The sequence below is a fragment of the Acomys minous genome (genome assembly GCF_964271855.1).
Source record: "Acomys minous genome assembly, chromosome: 3".
Taxonomy (NCBI): Eukaryota; Metazoa; Chordata; class Mammalia; order Rodentia; family Muridae; genus Acomys; species Acomys minous.
In genome coordinates, this window is record NC_140485.1 from 95,577,457 (window position 1) to 95,598,447 (window position 20,991).

General features: G+C 45.2%; 1 protein-coding gene and 1 long non-coding RNA gene across 6 annotated transcripts in view; one reads left to right on the forward strand and one right to left on the reverse strand.

The window, feature by feature from the left end:
- LOC311593266 lies at window positions 1-12,579 on the forward strand. 3 transcript variants are annotated; one of them, XR_014777643.1, is made up of 4 exons: window positions 1-324; window positions 5,536-5,618; window positions 5,848-5,962; window positions 10,442-12,579. It is a non-coding gene; the product is annotated as an uncharacterized lncRNA (long non-coding RNA). The 3 variants fall into 3 exon arrangements; XR_014777642.1 differs by having other exon boundaries at window positions 5,536-5,962; XR_014777644.1 differs by lacking the exon at window positions 1-324 and having other exon boundaries at window positions 5,112-5,618.
- The window catches only part of PPIL6 (peptidylprolyl isomerase like 6), a gene marked incomplete at its 5' end in the record, with an annotated part of 23,658 nt that continues 7,294 nt past the window's right edge, over window positions 4,628-20,991 (reverse strand). The window contains 7 exons of one of the 3 annotated variants that reach the window (XM_084774476.1): window positions 4,628-4,814; window positions 5,061-5,104; window positions 9,539-9,674; window positions 14,117-14,173; window positions 16,099-16,204; window positions 16,285-16,410; window positions 20,706-20,894. In XM_084774476.1, the coding sequence (XP_084630602.1) occupies window positions 4,807-4,814; window positions 5,061-5,104; window positions 9,539-9,674; window positions 14,117-14,173; window positions 16,099-16,204; window positions 16,285-16,410; window positions 20,706-20,894 (666 nt within the window). In that variant the 3' untranslated portion in view covers window positions 4,628-4,806. Of the gene's footprint in view, window positions 4,815-5,060; window positions 5,105-9,538; window positions 9,675-14,116; window positions 14,174-16,098; window positions 16,247-16,284; window positions 16,411-20,705; window positions 20,895-20,991 lie in introns of all 3 variants that reach the window. The other 2 variants (XM_084774475.1, XM_084774474.1) reach the window with 2 other exon arrangements.

Consider the following 20,991-nt stretch of genomic DNA (forward strand, 5'->3'; position numbering starts at 1 on the left):
AGCCCCGCAGAAGGGGGAGCATCTGCCGGTAGCGCCTGCCTCCATACTGCTCTTGTGCGACGGCGGTCCGTGCGCCGCGAGCGGGCCTTCTCTTCCCGGGAGGACCACGCGCGACGCAGTGGGCCCTTCCATACGTCTGCAACAGGAAGGCCTCCCCCCCCATCCCTGGGGAGGATAGAATAGCCCACGTGACGTAGCGAGGGGCGGCCACGTGACCTCCCCCGGTAGCGCGCTGCGGGGCTCGGTTTAGTCGGGAAGTTCTGAGACACGGAGGACAGCGGAGCTCGCGTTGTGCCGCCGCGCTCGCTTAGGGCTCCGTGTGAGGTGGCGGCACCTTCTCTTCATTGAAGTCTGATATATTTTTAAGTGTGATATTGTTTGGGGACTCCGGGTGATGACGGAATCATGTGATGAAGGAGTTTCTGCCCTGCGGTCTGTTCCGTGCAAGCGGCTTTGGGTGGGACCGAAAGTGATCGCCTGTCCCCTGAGGCTCCCGAGTCACTACCGCCACTGGTGTGCCCTTGCCCAACCTGCTCAGTTACTGAGAGAGCCGCAGTAGCGGCCGATCTGTCCAGCCCCATTACTGTAGTCAGAAAGACGGTCAGGGCTGAAAAGCCTTCGTGTCCTTTCCCATCCCCACCTCCCCCCACCCACCCACATCACAGATGAGGAAATCTGAGACTTGGGGAGATGACCTGACCCTGAGACCGGGATTGCCTGGTGTCAACTGGCATTTTCAGTGCCTGTTGGCGCGACTCGGGTTCTCCGTAGTCCTGAGCGCCATCTGATGCTGGGTCTCATAAAAACGCTCAACGCTTGATATGCTTAAGTGCTTAGGAAATTAGACTTGAAATAGATTTTTATTATGTGTGTGAGTATTCACTTGCATCTGTACATGAATGTGACCACGTGTGCCTGCTGTCCAAGGCGGCCAGAAGAGGATGGCAGATCCCCCCCGCCCCGGAACTGGAGTTACAGAGGGTCATGTGGGTGCTGATACCACCAAAATTGATGGTTTCATTTCTAAGGAAAGGGAAACTAATACTGGGTGTGAGTAACTGTCTGATAGAAACCACTCAGCTTGCTCTTGCTTTTGGAGAGTGGTCTGTGAATGTAAAATCTCAAGACTTACCTCACACTCTGATCAGAACTTCATCTTTCACAAGAAGCTATGAACAGATACAGACTAAGACTTTGATGCACACAACTAACTCATCTGTCCTGAATTGCCAGTTTGAATAGTAACCCACCTACAAAAAAAAAAAATATATATATATATATATATATATATATATATATACATACATATATACATATATGTATATATATAAAGACGTTGTGATTTTACAAAAAAAAAAAAAGACTGTGATACAAGCAACACAAAACTGTGGAGCCCAACCAGGTTCTCCTTAGCCAGTACCTGTGGGGTATGTCTTTTCTCTTTTCTTTTTCCTATGTAGCTCAGGCTGGTCTTGAACTTACATTTCCCAGGCTGGCCTGAAATTTATCCTCCTGCCCCATCCTCCTAAGTGCTGCCATTTCAGGTATGGACCACGCATCCAGCTTTGAGAGTTGTATTTCTGTTCTGCTTACCTCTGAGTTTGCTAGAGCTCCTTGCATCTTCTCTAAGAAATGGGAACTGTTTTCTTGACTTGTTCCTTAGGGATAGTCTCTGCGTTAAGATAACACTCTGGGATGCTCTCTGATGGTCCGCATTAGCTGATAGCCTTGTATACAGAGGCATCCACGGGGCTGCTTCTGGTCCTGTCCTGGAGAGCTATTTCCAGCTAGAACACGGCCAGACAGCATTCTGTTCCATGCATGCTAAAGAGAAGCTGTGACTTAGCATGGTCACAGAACCCTCATGCCCAGCTTTGTAGTTTAGTTGGGTTTGTTATATTTGTATGATTTATGAAGCCTGACAGGGACTTAGGATTTGCCTGTGGAAAAGGTGACTCCATTTGGGGAAGGTAAGGAACAGCAGTATGGTCCTTAAGGGAGAGAGTACCAACCATCACGGGAGAAATCGACTTTAATGTTATGGAGATACTTCTAAATTAGTTCAATGGTTGACTGAGAATCAGTGAAAACAGCCTGACAAGGGCTTTGGTCTTTGTTTGTTTTTTGAGACAGGGTTTCTCTGTGTAGTCTTGGCTGTCCTGGACTCACCTCATAGACCAGGCTGGCCTGGAACTCACAGAGATCCCCCTGCTTCCGCCTCCCCTAGTGCTGGGATTACATCCAGCTGTGTGAGGAGGTCTTAATGCCTCTTGAGTGCACTGTCACAGAACTGGTTTTGTGGGGAGACATTACTGAGTTTTTATTGGGTACCTGCTATGCCAGGCATCATCAGAAATGTCTTCACTTGCTTCTCACAACTCAAAACCCTTAGATGGATGTGGTCCTGAGATGGATCTCCCCAGGGTGATGCTGCTGGTTTTGTAGGTTTACGCAGAGAATCATGGAAGTCTTAAAGCCAACTATAGCCTTTTTATTTCTATTACCGGTACAAATGAGGTCAGCAAAGGTCAGATAATTTGACCATTATTATTGTAGGAAAAGTGATTCTAAAACAAGCATGTATAACTCCAAATACTTATAAGAAGTAAAAAGTCAAGAATCTGGGATCTTGATGCTGCTGGCCATTTGTTCATTACCAAGTGATAAGTAACTGCTTATAGCTGAGGCAAATGCCATTTTTGCATTTATTATTTGATTGATTTTTAAATTTATTTTATTTTAAGACAAGGTCTCAGGTAGTCTAGGGTAGTCTCAAACCACTATGTATAAAGGATGACTTTGGACTGCTGATCCTCTTGCCTCTACCTCCAGAGTGGAAGCATCAATGTGGTGGTCCTAAGAACCGCTGCACATACAGATTTAAAAGTTTCCTTAGCCCAGAAGTAGAGCAGAAAGTGGTAATGACTTGCCAGCTCTGAAGATCTGTAGAATTCTACCTTTATATTGTTGCTAAAGGAAATAGAAAAAAAAATTGTCAGCTTCTCATGGATCCCAGGCTAGTCTGAGCTTGCTAAGTAACCTAGGCTAGACTGGAAAGCTATATACCCCATGCTGGCTAGTCTTCTGCCTCCACTTTCCTAGTGCTGGAATTCCAGGTGTGACCCACTGGGCACTTACAGCATACCAAGCCTCTCTTTGGGTTCTTTCTACAAATTATTAATGAACTTGGACGACAACCCTGAGGACAACACCACCTGCTTTTCACATGAGGAACCAAAGGTCCAGAGAAGTTCATGCCTAAGTTGGTGTAGGTAGGAAACCTAGGCAGTCTGGCTGTAGAGTACATGCTCACGGTTTGGAATGTACAATGAGCTTGGTACTGGTGTGTAAATCATACAGCAATAAAGAGGATGTGTGAGAGCAAGGAGTAGGCTGAGGTGGTATTTGGAGTGGTGGATCCTCATTACATGTGACGCAAAGCTTCACATGATAAAATGGCATCACGCACGTACAGCAGTGCTAGCTGCCTGTTTTGATACTGTACCCTAGTGATGTAGGACGGAAGCACTGGGGAAACTGGGTGAAGGGTGCACAGCCTTCTCTGTACTGTTGTTGCAACTTCCTGTGATTTTGTAACCTCAAAATAAGTATCTGCCTCATTTTGGCAAGCCCCCAAGTCAAGGAATGGCCTGTCTCTTCCAGAATTGGTTGAAGGGGAGATCATCCTTGGAAGGCAAGCCACCTTTGAAGCAGGGTTAGAAAAGTCAGGAAGGTGGGAGAGAGGCTCAAGGGTAGAGGCAGGAGCAGGAATTGAGCAGTGACCATTAAGGGTCAAGTGCTGTGGTGACCGCACTGGGGTGCTGAAACCAGACACTTCTGTCATCTTGTGGTTTTGAGATGACTAGTGCTCAGCTGTCCAAGTAAGGAAGACCCAAACAAACACAAATCCCTGCCTCCATCCCGAGAGTCTCTCTCCTAGAGACTGGACCTCTGGTGGTCAGGGGCAGAGCCTGCTAGTCTGTATTTAAAAAGCCTTCCCTACAGGTAATGAAGCCCAGGGACCTTGATAGAGCAGCTGATTAAACAAGCTGGGGCAGTGTCACTGGGACCAGCCACCACAAGGATCTTGATCTTCAAATGGCTCAGAGACATGGATTATATTCACAACATCCAAACACATGTCCTTCCCGCATGCTACACAGAAGCAGTGCAACTTGACGATGAATTGTTCTTCTATTGTATGATTTGCCAAGTTCATCATGATAGGAATGTCGTTACCAACAGCATAATTCATTTACAAATGCTTTAAGGCTCAAAAAACCACTAGGTAACTATATCTAGGTTAACAATGTTCTGGGCCACGAGGAACTAAACCGAGAGGTCGGCTTGCCTCATACAGTAAAAAGTCCAGAGGCAGGAGGTGGGAGGCCTGGGCTGACAGCCTGTGTGCATTCCAGCCATGATGCAGGGGTGGGAGGCGGTCAGTGGCATTCCACTCACCCACCAGCCGTGGTGCTCTCAACTGGCCTTTCCAGTGCTAAAGGAGCCTGGGATATTGAGTATTTTGTGTTTGTCGTCTCTATGGTGGAGTCAGAGGAGGAAAGGGGGAACTGAATACTTGTTAGATAAACTAACCTAATGCGTCTGCCACAGCCTTCAAATCAAATGTTATCAAGCACCATTTAATTATAAATATAGAAACAGCAATACATCATCACAGACACTCTGATTGCTATCAAAATCAGGAATAAAGAATTCCACTGTCTGCAATACTGCAAAGAAGCACCGGCCTTTCATTCTCTGTTGGGACTAACTCTAGTTGCTTGAGAACGTCAGTTCCTTCGATCAGTTGCCTGCAGGAGAGAATGAAAATGCGGTCAGTCACCAATTTCCACATTTAACTGACATGCACACTTGGGAGTTCTACCCAGCCACAGCTAAGGCTATTACAAATTATAGTAACTGCCATGGTAAAGATCTGAAATGGCTCTAGATGTGCCCACTTTGCTGCCTGTACGCCGGCAGTGGTCCCACCTGCCTCGAAGCTGCCTGCTGCAGCAGCGTTTAGCCCACTTCCCAGCATTTGCTCTGGCACCTACCAATCCTCCTGGCAGCCTTCCTCCTCACTGCAGTCAGGAGGGACCTGTCAGAAATACAAATCTGACGTCACCTCCCTGTTCTAAACAGTAATTCCTTACTACCTTATGAAGACCGGGGCTCCTCCTGTGCCCCCCACCCTCAAAGCCTTTTTGTTCTGCCTCCCATGGCACCCCAGGGGTGTCTTGCTCTGCTCCACACAGACTGGCTTCCAGTACTTTAAGAAGCTGGTACCTTCCTGCCATAGCTGTCCCCTTTTCTTTTCCATCTCCCGGCCCTACCGTCAGCTCTCAGCTCAGTCTTCAGTATTTTGGAATAGGTTTGCAGGGCTTTATACTTACATTAAGTACCCCCCACCCTCCACACACCATTAGATGTGTTTACAGGGGTGAAATAGTTTTTTAAGTTTAATACTATTCTCTTTGTCTCTGTCTTATGTCTGTGTGTCTGTGTGTCTGTGTGTCTGTGTGTGTGCAGGTGTACATGGATGCAGGTAAGAAGACATCTTTCAGGAGCAGGCTCTTTCCTCCCTCCGTGAGTTCCAGGAATCAGGTCAGCAGGTAAGTGCTTTACCCACCAAGCCACCTCACTGGCCCTGAAATCTTTTATCATTTCTTTTTGTTAACTTCTGTTTCTCCTTTGAGAGCAGAGGCACATATGAGGTGCCCAGGCACCCCCCACTGGGTATATGAGTAAGGACTCAAGCCTGCACTAGTGGGGTTCTGCAGACCCACCCTGGCCTTGAGCTGGACCCCCAGAGGAGTGATGCGAGGCCTTTACTGTTTTCAGCTAGAAGGCAGCAGCATGAAAGCTCACGCGGTGAACCCCAGAGTTGGGCCGGTGCTGGGAGAGACGGGCTGACTGACCCCTGTGGTTCGGTGGCCAGCCAGCCTAAGCCATACTGGTGAGTCCGGTGTCTCAAAAGGGTGCATATATCAAGTATACCGAAGTCTTTCATGTTTATGCTGAAGTGCTGGAGATGGACCCTTGGGCCTCACATACAAGGCAAGCCCTCTGCCAACTAGGCTATCTCCCCACTCCTGATAAGGATTTAAAAAAAAAATTTATTCCTATGCCGCTGGTGTAGCTTGTCTTTTTTACTTTCTTGAAGATGCTCTTTGATGTACAAGTTTTTAGTTTTGTTGAAGTCCCAATTTACCTTTTTTTTTTATTGCATTGCTCATGTCTTTGGTGTCAAATCTCAGAATCATTGCCAAATCCAAGTTGTTCAACTTTTTTTTTTAAAAATTAATGTTAGATACCTATGTGGAAATGTGCAAATGTGTGTGTGCAGGTGCCCTTGGGAGCCAGAGGCATCAGATGTCCCCGGAGCTAGAGTTAGACTATGCAGAACTTGGGTCCTGCACAACAGCAGCACAGCTCTTAGCCACTGTCTCTCCAGTCCCTGACTAACATTACCTTTCCAACTACTGATATCACCGCACTTAAAGGTAACATCTCATAGAAAGCACGTGGTTAGTTTTGCAACTCATCACCTATTGACTGGATGTTTAGATCAATTTAACTAAAAATTAAAAAAAAAATACGGCAGAGAGGCAGAAAGACTGACCTCTGAGGACTTATGCATGTTCACACACATGTACAAGCATCAACCTGCACATATGTACACATCTATATAAACATACACTTGTAACACACACACATACAAAACAAAGCCATCAGTATGAGGTAGAGACACAGGCCTAGACACAGACTATGCCTTCTGCCAATGCTTGGGTTAGGTCAGTGGCTGAGAAGAGGGGGCAAGCTCTATGGCATGAACCCTGACAGGTGTGACCAGTGCTAATGCTGACCACACGTGTGTTCTCTTCATCTGCCTCTGGCGTTACCATGCCATCCCAATCAGAAGCTCTGACACAGGTCGCTGTTTAAATGCTCCCCCAAAGCTCCTGCTGACCCACCACTGTGGTGGTAATAAGAGAGGGGGTTTCAGAGGTAAGTGGCCACTGGGGATCTGCCATCATGACTGGTCCATGGTTTGCACAGGTTTGAGTTAGTTATCTTCATGGTATGACACAGTCTGCAGGCCTTCAGCAGATGCCCAGCACCATGTTCTAAGACTGCTCAGCCTCTGAACACCCATAAATTACCCAGTCTGTGGTGTTGGGACAAGAGGAGGTGGATGAGGACAAAGGGCAATTTCCCTCTGCCTAATGAGGGCATAAAGCCTTTTTCCAAATAGGTTTCACACATACTGAATGGGCAATTACTATGTGCCGCTCTACTGTAATACTAGGGTATGAGTTAGGCAAGACCCAGTCCCTGCTCTAAGTTATTCACAATGTGACAGAGGGGACCAAGAGGGAATCTGTCATAATCTAGGACCTAATCCTTGAACAGGATTTCATCAGACTGAAAGGAGACAGAAAGGAACAAGATAAGTAAAACCCAGGGACTGTGACATCTAGAGTGGTGACATTTGCATCTGGCTTCAGCTCAGCTACCAATCAGACTGCCCTGACCTGTCTGAATCTCTCTCCCCTACTTTCCCCAGGACTGTCCCATAGGTATCAATCTTAAATGCAACTTAGCTAGCATCATCTAGCTTCCAAAATTAGAAGGTAGTAAGAGAGCTGCTTGCCTCTGATAGACAGGAAACTTTTGCGTCTCCGGGTCGGGTCTGGCTAACCACACACGGGCTTCGGGGAGATCCCACGGAAGCAGCACCTGAGCACGAAGGTGTATTTCATCTACTCCAGCTAGATTGGTTGTCTATTTTGTTATGACCTTTCTCCAGCCCCCTCTCTCTGTTCCACAGGGTCCTGTTTAGATATTCCAACCAGGCAGAAACTGCCATTTGGAGAGTATTCAGGGGTGAATTCGGCCCAGCAGAAACAATAGAAGGGATGCACTGCCCCCCTGAGGCAAGAGTGGTGATGACAGCAAAAATGAGATTTCCACAAACAAGACCACTGCACTGGAACTGTATGCTGTGTGTGCCTGCAGCAGGCAAAAGTAATGGACACACTGCAGTTTTACAGACTCATGTTTGAGACGAGAGAAAGGTGATGAGGTAGAAGGGGTAAAGGATGTCAGCAAGGTGACAGGATATTTAAATTATCTGAGAAGAGGTAAAGTTATTTGCATCTAAGATTAATTCAAGAATGCAATTTCAGCACACTCCTTTAATCCACGTACTGGGGAGGCAGAGGCAGGAGGATCTCTGTGTTTGAGGCTTGCCTGGTCTGCAGAATGAATTCCTTCCAGGACAGCCAAAGCTACATAGTGAGGCCCTGAGAAGGAGGAGAAGGAGAAGAAGAAAAGAAACACACACAAAAGAATGCATTCTTACAAACAAAAACATTTCAAAAATCAGAATACTTTTTATTGGTGTGAAGGAAACTGAAAGTAACTCATTCTTTTAAATTCTGGACCTACAGGGGCTGGAGAGATGGCTCAGGGGTTAAAAGCACTGTCTGTTCCTCCAAAGATTCTGAGTTCAGTTCCCAGCAACGTGTCATGGTGGCTCACAACCATCCATAATGAGCTCTAGTGCTCTCTTCTGGCATGCAGGCAGAATACTGTATAAATAATAAGTAAATCTTTAAAAAAAAATTCTGGACCTACAAATGAAAAGTCATCTATTAAGCTATCTTTTAAAGGAAAATTAATTCCCTACTCTTTTCAACCTGGAAATATCACAGAAAGCGTTAAACTAAAGAAGTTGAAGTTATAGTTGAAATGGACAGTGATAGGAAAGTCCTTTGTGAATTGCAGAGGCCATAAATGACCCTCTGGAGGGTCTGAAGCCATCTAGTAAATATTCAGAAAGGCAGGCTGCTTGCTTCTGCATGGGCTCGGCAGGAGCCCAGCAGGGAACAGAAGACACGCGTGATGAGAAGCACACCCTTTCCCCACTGCACCCCAGGCCACTTAGCTCCTCACGGCTGTTCTGACAACCATTGCTGATGCCACAGACGGTGACCTGGCATCAGCTTCTCACTTCCACAGGCCAACTTATCTAATTAGGCATCACAGTGTGATTAGTATGAATTGACGACAATCTAGAGGCTGAAGACGATAGGTGATGGGGTAGGTAGCACACAGACAGATACGTGAGTAGACAGAACATTACCATAGCTGCGTTTATTTCTGTATTTAAAAAAATTATTTGTGTGTGTGGTGTGCATACCATGGCATATGTGTTGAAACCACAGGACAATTTTTATGGAGTTGGGTCACCTTCCACCTTCCCGTCAGTTTCAGGAATCGAACTCACATCATCAAGATTGGTGCGGCATGCACCTTTACCCAATGAGTCATCTCACTAGCCGTAATTTCTGTATCTTATGGGTAACAAGTTTGTCATAACTCTTTATTGCCCAAATGTGTTTGTATTATTTTTGCTTTCAGCTCTATCTTTGGATAAGCATAGACTGTGTACAATAATCATGCAAATATTTTTGAGCAACATTTATTATGTATGAATATTATGCAGAAAACCCTGTAACATACATACCCGAATGCCACATATTTTTTATCCAAATAGGGAGCTGCTTGTAGGGTGATATAGAACTGTGAGCCATTGGTATGGTGACCTTTATTGACCATTCCGAGAACTCCCCTTTTATTATGAAGAATTGAAAAGTTTTCATCTAGGAAAGAATATTCAGTAGGTCACTGATTGCTGTATTGCTTTCAATAATTACAGCATGTAGGGAACAAAGGGACTTTGCTAATAAGCTTTAAACACTTATCAGTATACTCCAAGCTGTCAACATTCTCTTAGTTTTAATTACTTTCAAATATTTAAGTAAACATTTTAAAGCTGTAAAATCTTATTAGATCTACTTGAGCAATGAAGTCATTTGTCTTTGCCGTGACTAAAAACCAGTGTCCTCAGTGTATGCTTTGCTGACAGTAAAGGGCAACAGACTTCCTTGTGCTGCACGCAGGGGAGCTTTGTTCAGACAACCAATGTGAGCATTATGAGCACCTTTCTCAAATCCTTCACGGGCCTGGCCCTCCTCGGTAGCATCTTGCATAGAGCTCTGGCACAGTCCTCATGTACTGCGGAGTCACCTGTCTCTACAGTTTACATGGTGCTTCCTGTCCTGTGTGCGAGCGGGACCCTTGTCCTGTGGCTACCGTCCCAGGGCTCCTGCCACATGAACTAGTTCAGATATGCTCCTAAATGTTGACGGGGAGGAAAGTACATGTTAATACTTATTTCCGCTCATTCAAATACAATTTAATCTCCAGCCTCCTATGGTTGACTTTTGAGGGAAATGATAGTTTGGGGGTCTATAGCTGCAAACGTATAAAGTTACACGTGAGCAGAACACAGAATTGACAATATCTTCAGAAGTATCATCCCCAGATGTGTTTCTGTGATAAGTAATCATAGTCACCAACTTGACAGGAGTTTGAACACCTTGGAAATACAGCTCGGGGAGTGTCATGAGAGGTTTCCAGATGTAACTAACCGGGGAATAGTCACTCGGAGTGTGGCAGCACCACCCATCGGCTGGAGGCCCAGACTGAATGAAAAGGGAAAAGTGAGCTGAGGGTCAGCATGCATCTCTCTCTGCTTTCTGACTGAGATGTGACCTGTTGCTTCAGACTCCTGCTGCCATGCGTTCCCCGCCAGGATGGACTGTAGCTTCAGACTCTGGCCCCCCCCCACACCCCTCCTTCCCTGAATTGCTTTGTTGGTTACTTTGTCACTAAACAACATAGCCTCCAAGTTCAAGTGTCCTAACACTAGTGGTGGGGGACAAGTCTTGAAGAGCATTCGCTGACGATAAAGTTCTGGCCTGGGGATTTAGCTCAGAGGTCAAATACTTACCTAGCATGCTTAAGGCACTGAGTTCAGTGCTAGCATAATTAGCCAACGCATAGTTACCTAGACAATTAGGCCTGATGCTAAGGAAGGATTACAGTCTCAAGGCCTGCTTGACCTACAGAACTCTTCATGCACCCACCTCTACAAGCAGTATTTTTCAAGGTGAAAGCCTATATTTATTATAGCAGTTATGTAGTTATATACAACTGTATGCAGAGGTTGAGGGCAAATGTCTTCTTTATCAATTGCATCCCCACTTTATTTACTGAGGTAGGGTAACTCCTAGTGAACCCAGAACTCACTGATTTGGTAAATCTAGCTGTCCAGCTCACCCTGACAATCCCTTGTCTTTGCCCCCTAAGTGCTGAAACTAAAGAAGAGCTGCCAAGATAGCCCAGCTTTCCTGTGGGCTGCTAGGCATCTGTAATCCAGTCCTTTAAGCAAGTCCTTTATCCACTGAGCCATCTCCCAAGTCTGTCCCTTTTATGTTTCATCCGCCACTGATGAACTTTAAAAACAATCATTTTTTTGTCATAAACTATGTGATTTTTATTGTATGGTTGCATGATGCAGAGGCTTGCTTTGCATTTTTAAAGGCCAATTTATTTTTTCATGTGTATGCATGTGCATGCCTGATGTCCACAAAGGCCAGAAGAGGGCATTAGATCTCCTGGACTGGAGTTCCTGAGTGCTCAGATACAAACCCACTCTCAGGCACCAAACCATTTCTCCACCCCTGAAAATTTTTGTAAAATGATTTAAAATATTTGTGTGTGTGTGTGTGTGTGTGTGTGTGTGTGTGTGTGTGTGTGTAAGAGGGAGAGAGAGCGTGCACACATATCTGCCATACATGCACAAATGTGAAAGCTGGAAGACAACATTTTGGAGTTGGTTTTCTCCTCGTGTGGGGACCGAACACAGGGAGTCAGGCCTGCACACTGAGCGCTGTTACTGCCAAGCCATCTCACCAGCCTCAACAAGGAGATTTCTTTGGAATATGTCCCATTGTAATGGAACTGATGGTAGCTGGATGTAGAGGCATGCCCCACCCCTTGGTAGAGCATCCTTTCAGCAGAGGCACAGACTTTCTGCTTTGTCTCCATAGTGTTCAGAGGGGCTGATGCAACAAAGGCCTGCACCCATGTTTCACTGTGGCTAGGGGAGTAGCTGCTATTTTCCACCATACCATATCCTTCTCATTTAGAGTGTGTGTGTGTGTGTGTGTGTGTGTGTGTGTGTGTGTGTGTGTGTGTAAATGTGGTGCATACATACATGTGCAGGTGGCACATGTAGGTGCCCAAACAAAGTCCAAACAAAAGACTGTGGAGGTTTGAATGAGAATTTCCCCCATAGGCTCATATAGTTAGATCCTTTGTCATCGGTTTGTAGGCTGGAAAGATTAGGTGACACGGCCTTGTAGGAGTCAATATGCTGCTGCGCATGGGGTTTGAGGTTTCCGAGGCCCATGCCAGGCCCGGTGTTCCTCTCTTCCTGCTGCCTGCAGATGAGGATGTGGCTCTCAGCTACTGCTCCAGCACCATGTCTGCCTGCCACCATGCTCCCTGCTATGATAATGACTACCCCTCTGAAACTGCAAGAAAATTTCCAATTAAATGTTTTCTTCTATAAGAGTTGCTTTGGTCATGGTATGTCTTCACAGCAATAGAACAGTAACTAAGATAAGGAAGAGGAAAAAATCGTGTGTCTTCTTTTTTTTTTTTTTTTGAGATGGAGTCTCTTATTGAACCTGGAGCTAGGCTGGTGGCCATAGCCCCAGCACTGCCCACTTCAGACACACACGTGGTACAGGCACATATAACCATGCCCATGTTTTTCCATGGATGCTAGAATCCAAATTCAGCAGCAGGTACCCCTGGAATACCTTTATAAGGAAATGTTTCTCCTATCTATCTATCTATCTATCTATCTATCTATCTATCTATGAATAATATTATTTTTCAGACAGGATCTCTGACTATCCTGGAACTCACTCCATAGACCAGGCTGACCTCCAACTCACAGAGATCTGCCTGCTTCTGCCTCCTGAGTTCAATGACCAAAGGTGTGTGCTACCCTGCCCAGCGTAGATATTTCTTTTTATCTATAGATTGATGTATCTCATACAAAGAAGGCCAGATAGATATTTAATGACCTCAGTTTTCAAGTTAACAGTTAAGTAGAAGATGTATTTTTATTTATGTGAGTATGTGTGTGTGTGTGCTTGTGTGTGTAAGTGCCCCTGCAGTCCAGAAGAGGGTATTGGATCCCTTGAGCTGGAGTTGTGAGCTGGATGCTAGGAACCAAATTTGCTAAAAGCAGTAGGCACTCCAACACTGAGCCATCTCTCCAGCCCCAAGAGAATGAATTCTTTTTTTCTATCATTCCTCCAAACAGAATCAGTTAGACTGTTTTACAATACAGTGTCATTATGAACTCATGGGTTTAAAATATATGTTGGCTTCCAACCAATTGCAATTACTTTTAAATAATTATTTTATTTTATGTGCATAGGTATGAGGGTATCAGGTCCCCTGAAACTGTAGTCACAGACAGTTGTGAGCTGCCATGTGGGTGCCAGGAATGGAACCTGGGTCCTCTAGAAGAGCAACTAGTGCTCTTAACCACTGGGCCATCTCTCCAGCCCTGCAATTACTATTTTTTTATGGAGGTCAAATAACCCCATCATCAGCCTCTTTCAATTGGCTCTGTTGGCTTTTTGCCATGACTCCAGTGATCTTTAATAGCAATCTGGCTATCTGGTAGAATAAGAAGGAACCAACTATCACATTGGGATTTAGCCTAAAGAAACAGGCAAATGAAGTGTGTACAAAGCTTCTGTGGATTGGACCAAGAGGTTGGCTGGTTGAGACGGTCTCATGCAGCCCAAATTGGCTTCAGACTACTTATCTGAGGATGACCTTGCACACTGGTCATCCTGTCTCTACCTCCTCAGTGCTGGGGTGACAAGCATGAGCCACCATATGCAGTCGATGTGGTCTAGCAGATCAAAGCCAGGGTTTCATGCATGCTCGGCAAGCAAGCGCACTACCAACTGAACTGTATCTGCAGTTTCAGTTTTTGCTTCGTTTTAGAATGTCACTCCACTTTAATAATACCTACAGTCTGAAAAGTAACACCATTTTAAACTCTTGTGTTTTTTTACTAAATATTATCACCAATTGTCATTAGTTCAGTCATTTTAAACTTGAACAATCAGCTACTAAATGGCTGATGAACGTCAAGGATACGTACCTTCAAATGTTGGCCCATAAATAGACTCTCCGTCGTCTCCTTTTCCTTCTACTATATCTGAGAAATGAAACAATTGGATTAGAACACGGCAATAACAAGGGGGAGACAATGGCTTAGGTTTTGACTCTGCTGACATCTTAGATTAAGTCTGGATCAAGCTGCCCAATTGAAAATACTACTATGATCACTTCACTTCGCTTGCAATAGTTGTTGTTTTGTTTTTGTTTTTTTGTGTTTAGTTTTGTTTTGTTTTTTGGTATTTTGAGACAGGGTTACTCTGTGTAGTCTTAGCTGTCCTGGACTCGCTTTGTAGACCAGGCTGGCCTCGAACTCACAGCGATCCGCCTGCCTCTGCCTCCTGAGTGCTGGGATTAAAGGCGCACGCCACCTACGCCCGGCTTTAGTTTTTATATTTATAATTCATTTTGTTGCCATAACTCTCTGAGGTAACTTAAGTTAGAAAGTAAAAGCTTTGACGAATATTAAATTATCATTACAGCCACCATTTAAAGAAGATGTTCACACAAATCCAGTTACTTCATAGGTTATTCCATATTTCACTGAGCAAACAAAATGGGGAAAGTTCTTTTGAGACAGGCTTTTTCTGTATAGCCTTGGCTGTCCTGGAACTCACTTTGTAGACCAGGCTGGCCTTGAACTCACAGTGCCTGCCTCTGCCTCCTGAGTGCTGGGATTAACCACGCCCATTTTATAGGTGTGAGTATTTTGTTCACAAGTATGCCTGTGTAGTATGTGCATTCTAGAACTGGAGTTATGGCCAGTTGTGAGCTCCTGTCCGGGTGCCTGGAATCGAACGCTGGTCCTCTGGAAGAACAACAAGTGTTCTAAACCACCGAGCCAACCCTGGGGAAGTTCTTCAATGAGCACAGATGCTCTAGGAGCTGGGAAGATAGCTCACATGTGTTTTCTGTGCGACCATGAAGATGTGATTTGATCCTCAGCATCCACATAAAAAGGAGACAGGTTGGCGTACACTGGTCATCCTATGGCTCCCTGCAGCTCACTGTCCAGTCACACTAGCTTAAGTGGCAAGCTCCAATCCCATTGAGATGCCCTATCTCAGCAAACAAGGTGAACATCTCTTGAGGAATTGGTACCCAAGATTGACTTCTGACCTCTGCACATGTACACACAAACCTGCAGGTAGCCCACCCACCTCCATACATATACACACACAAGTAGATACTTCTTTTAAAAAGTCACATTCAGATTTTCATTCCTTTAGTTGTCTTGGCTGACAGTGTAGCTCAGTGGGAGAGCACTTGCCCAGCACATACATGACCCTAAATCTGACACCCGGCACTGTAAAACATGTAGTTATCCATAATGACAGGTTACTTATTTAAACAGCATTCTGGAAGCAAAGCTCCTTTTGATATAATGAGAGGGTTTATGTTTGTTTCTGGTGTTTATAGGAGCTGCATACTTTGGCTTAAGCAATGTTCCCATTATAAAGACTTGGGCACATGTTTTCCACCCACATCTGAGAGGTAAGCAGGTCTGACTTCTGTATCCCAGCCTCCCTCCTACTTCCTTTAGCTCTCTGATGCACCCCTCCTCGGTACAGTGTTCAGTAAACACTGGCTGCAGGACTGGGATGTTGTATCCACGTGTAAGCAAGCTAGCTATTGTAACACGTACTTTCTGTTTTAAAAAATAGAATCTGATACAACAGTAAGCACACTGAGAAAATTTATTTGGAAAAGAGTATGGAGCATCTAAATGATTCGTTGTTGGTGCAAGAGACAAAACCAAGCACATCTATATAACCATATGCCCCACCCCAACACCCAAAGAGTATCCAAAGGCCAGGTGTGGTAGGACACATCTCCAACCCCACCATTCAGGAGGTAGAGGCAGATTGGAGGCCAGCCCTAACTCTTTATGAGTTTTACAAAGGTAAATAACTAAATAAAAATGTGAGTACTCTACTTTGATTTCGTATTTAGTTTTCAGCTCACCTCCTCCTTGTATCCAGCCATTCTGGACTACTCGATGGAAAATGGAATCTTTGTAATGAAGCTTTACGCCCCTCTCAGAGACCCCGGCCGTTCCTCTGCACAAGACCTGAAAATTTTTACATGTTTTGGGACATGCATCACAAAATAGCTACAAAATAAAGATGAAAGGTTTCAAAGATTACTCACTATTTTATCAATTACAATCGACTCCTCAAAATTTACTTGAAAAAGACAGCGAAAGTCTCTTACCTCAAAAATCAGTCTTCCAATTGGAGAAAAATCAATAGAAATGTCCAAGAATACAAAATCATGCTGTTAAAATTAGGGAGAAAAAATAATGCAGGTCAATGTTTTGTAAGAAAGTCTTAGAAATGTTTAAGAAAGTAAAGCATTCTTCTCAGTGATAAGATTTTCACCACAGTATAAACAAATGACAGCAAATACAAGCGAATCTATGATACCAGTAAAATTAATGACTTAAAAGAATCTTAAAATTAATTTTACCAAGTCTTTATAACCTATATTTTATAATAGTTTTTCAAAACCTCTCAGCAGTGAAGAGCATGACCTAGAAACTCACAGACTCCAGAGCTCAGTGGGGATAGGAACAGGGGATTCTTCTCGACTCTTCGGAGTAGGTTTGGGAAATGATCATTGGGCTGAGTGTCGTGGAGTGGAGTTGGCTACTGGCCTTTCAGAGACAGTGGAGACCAGCCAGAGCCAGGCCACACCCCTGCTGACCCGGGAAGTCTGCCCACTGTTCCCACTGGTTTTGGCAGCAAGGGCAGGGAAGAGAAGGCGGGTGCTTTCCGCTGACCTTCTCTCCTCTCCTCTGTTCACTAGTCCTCACATGTCACTTAATGTGCCTCTCGCCTCTTGGTGAGACACACACAATGCGTTCTCAGACCTTGCCCAGCCCTATAAAAGGGCATCAAATATTGGACAAGGCGGTTCCTGTCTGTAATCTCAACATTTGTGGTGCCGAGACAGGAGGACTGCTATGAGTTCAAGGCCAGCCTCAGCTATACTGTGAGCTAGCCTGAGCTAGCTATTAAAAAACAAAACAAAAGTCATCCAAAACAAATACACTAGTCTTTATCCCCCTTATTTCTTAGAGTCCACCATACATCTAGCGGGGAATGTCTCAGATCTTGGATGCCACTGTCATTTATCAGAAAGCCAACTTAATTAATGCACTACACAACTTGTCCTGCCTCCTTCCTGAGAACCTGGGAAATACAGGCTAGCTCTCTAACTACATTGTACTGTTTTATGTCACTTTAACCTTTAAGCTTTTTTTTAGTTAAAACACTGAAATAATACTTGTGCTGACTAGCATCAGGCAAGGAAGTGTTACAAGCATAGTAAGTGTAGCTAGAATTTTCCGTTATTTCTTCAGACAGTGCCTTACTGTCCAACCCAAGTTGGTGTGGAACTCAATGCATAGCCATAGCCCAGGCTGACCTTAAACTCATGGAAATCCTCCTGTGTCAGCCTCCTGAGAGCTGGGATTACAGGCAATAATACAGGATTACACTGTGCCTAGCTAATTATAATTAATCTGTTGCAGCCTCATTAACTTCCGCACTACACATTCTAAGATGTAAGAGAGTGCTGTAGAAGAAGAGGCCCATTGTAACCACCCCCACAGACTTAGAGGGGACAGAGGCTACGTTGGGAATTACTGTTGGCCAGGGAAATGAATCAGAGTCTATTTAGGTATAATTAATTTCCCCGTGCATCAATCGACTGTCTGTGTAGGGCTGTCAGAAGCAGATAATGCTGGATGCAGTGGAACACAGCTCTAATCTCAGCTGTAAAAGGCAGGGAGATCTCGAGTTTGCAGCTAGTCTGGGCCACGTATAGTCCCTACTTTCAAAATAGCAACTGAAAGGAACAAAACAAAGATACTTCTGAAAATGCTCTGGAAGGCAAGTGAGTGTAACAAAAGTGACACCCCAGTCGCCAGGTGCACACACAAGCATGCTTGTCTAGCAGGATGCTCCAACCCGGAGAGAGGCAAGATCCCTGGTTTGGTTCAACAAGAGAAATCCACCCCCTATAAAAATCATCTTTTTTTTTTTCAGGAACCTAGGTCCTCCATTCTCAGTGCCATCCATTAGTTCACGCTTTCATTATCCCTAGCATATGTCACCACAGTGCTTTCCAAACACCTACCCTGCTACCAGCTTGCTTTGGCATAGCATTACCCATTAGGCCCCAAAGCAAAGAGGATTATGTTATAGTATATAAAAAACTTGGTTGGACTGTTTTCCTTCTGGATAAAAATGTCTGTGGTTCAGAACAGACAGTAAATCATCATCTGCCCTCAGTTTTCTTTAGGACCTGCCAACTTTTCCCATCGATTTAACATCTGGCCATCTCTCCTATCATATCCCAGTGGGTTTCTCCAGCATTGTTAGATCATTCTGGTGCCAGGCAGGTGGTGGACGTGTGGCCTAGACTTGCTGGACTCTGGAGTCCTGGGGTTCCAGAACTATTGTAAACACACACACACACACACACACACACACACACACACACACACTGGGACTGGAGCGATGGCTCAGTGGTTAAGAGCACTGGCTGTTCTTCCTGAGGACCCATATTCAATCCAAGCACTCACATGGCAGCTCCCAACTGTCTATAACTCCAGTTCCAGAGGCTCTGATACCTTCACACAGATATACACGCAGGCAAAACACTAATGCACAGGAAATGAAACATTAAAAAGGAAAAAAAAAAGATACAAAACCTGTTGGGAATTCACTGTCCATGATGACGGTGGCAGCGGGAACCCAGGGCTAGTGGCTGATGAGCCTGGGATGGGATCCTGGGCACACATTCTCTAGCGTGGCTCTGGCCATTTCCCCAGCTCCCTTGTGAACTGTGAGGATCAGCACCATTGCAATACACATCTTGTTTCTTAAGTTAGTCACAGTAGCTTTGCATCGCTGACACTGACACTCGAGGCTGGCAGTCTCATTCTCTCATCCTTATCGACTACTATTTCTGCCCTCCTCTTTGCCACTGACGCTCCTGGGGAATGCCATGTGCCTCCGGATTCCTGTCCCTTTGGGAATTAATGACGAACAACAAATTCTCCTCCATACCTTTTCAGAATTTTAAAAATGCATTGTTTATTCAGCCAAACATGCACTGGGTACCCACTCTGCTTAGTTCCTGTTCAAGGCAGTGGTTATACACGAGGCAAAGTCTTTGCCTCTGCACAACTCAGGTCCTAGCACTGAGTCACTCTGTGGACACAGGCCACCATGAGAAGTGGCTATTGCATGAAAGTCTTCCAACAAAATTTCAAAGTGCTTAAAACAAAACAAAACAAAACAAAAAACCCACATCTATCTGGGAAGGGGTCTCAGTGGGACATTTTCTTAATTGCCAATTGATGAAAGAGGTGCAGCTCACTGTGGGCAATGCCACCTTAGTCAGGTGGGCCTGGACTGTATGAGAAAGCTGTCTGAGCAAGCCAGGGGAAGCAAGCCAGGAAGCAGCATTCCTCCGTGACCTCTGCGTCAGTTCCTGCCACCAGTTTCCTGTCTTGAGCTCTTGGCCGCCTTCATGTGAAGATGGACTTTCAGCCAAGTTGCTTCTAGGTCACAGTGTTACTACACAAGGCTAACTACAACACCTCCTGCCCTGCAAACCCAACAACTTACTCAGGGGCGGTTGTTAATCTGACTTAATTCTTTTCAGACTTATCACCGCAGCACAGTAGCTCTCACTTAGGTGTTTGAAAAAATCGGTGAAGATAGTTCTGAAAAAATCACCTCCAGTGTAGGCGGAGGAGGTGGCTCAGAAGTTAAACACACTTGCTGCTCTTCCAGAGGACACAAGTTCAGTTCTCAGCACCCATATCAAGGGGCTCATACATGCCTTCAACATCCGCTCCAGGGGAATCTAACCCCGCCTTCTAGTCTCTGAGGGCACCTGCACACATACATGTGGCATACAGGGCCAGTGAGACGGCTCAGCAGGTAAAACCCTTTACTGCTCTAAGTTCAAGCCCCAGGCCCCATGTAACAGTGAAGAAGACAAACAACTCCACAAGCATGCTGTGGTACACGTGCCCTCCCATTAGTAATAACATGCTGTGGTACACGGGCCCTCCTGTTAGTAATAACATGCTGTGGTACACGTGCCCTCCCGTTAGTAATAACAAGGACTCATTAAAAATATTCCATAGCACAGAATGAGCAACAGGCTTTACCCATTCCTGCTTTGCTTTGAGATAGCGTCTTCCTACATTGTCCGGATTGGCCTTAGAATTCAGGGTTACAATCAATCTTTCTGCCTCCGTCTCCCGAGAAGCTAAGGCTCCAGGTGCATACCAAAGGGTGTTTATATTCTAGCAGCAGCAATTTGTGTAGGGTAACCTTGGAAAGGGAGGAGAAAAATAGCCTGAGGAGAAACACACTGCCCAGCCAAGCCCTGAACCTACGATCCTTTGCAATTACCTTAATTAAGGCCACTGGTGGTCACATCTTAATGCCCTGTCCTGTGTCTCTCCTTTGTGAATATATCAAGGATGAACGCCGCCAAGTCAGTATCGATGGCGGAAAGCTGTATTAGGAATCTGTGTGACTTGCCTTGGTGTCTTTTAAGAACTTGGTGGCATAATCCAGAGTAAGTGCCTCGTACAGGGCGGAGGGCCGGACATCAACCACATCCCACACCTTCTGCGCCCACGTCTTCAGATCGAAGGCGTTCCCCAGGAGTTGGTCATTGATAAAACACATCACATAGGAGGAATAGACCCAGGTCTCGCCCTTCAGTTCCTACAGGGAAAAGGGAGGGAGAATAGTGACAGAAACAGACAAGCAACTGCTGAACCCCCAAACAGAGCTTGAGATGAATTCTACAGCCCGATTTACC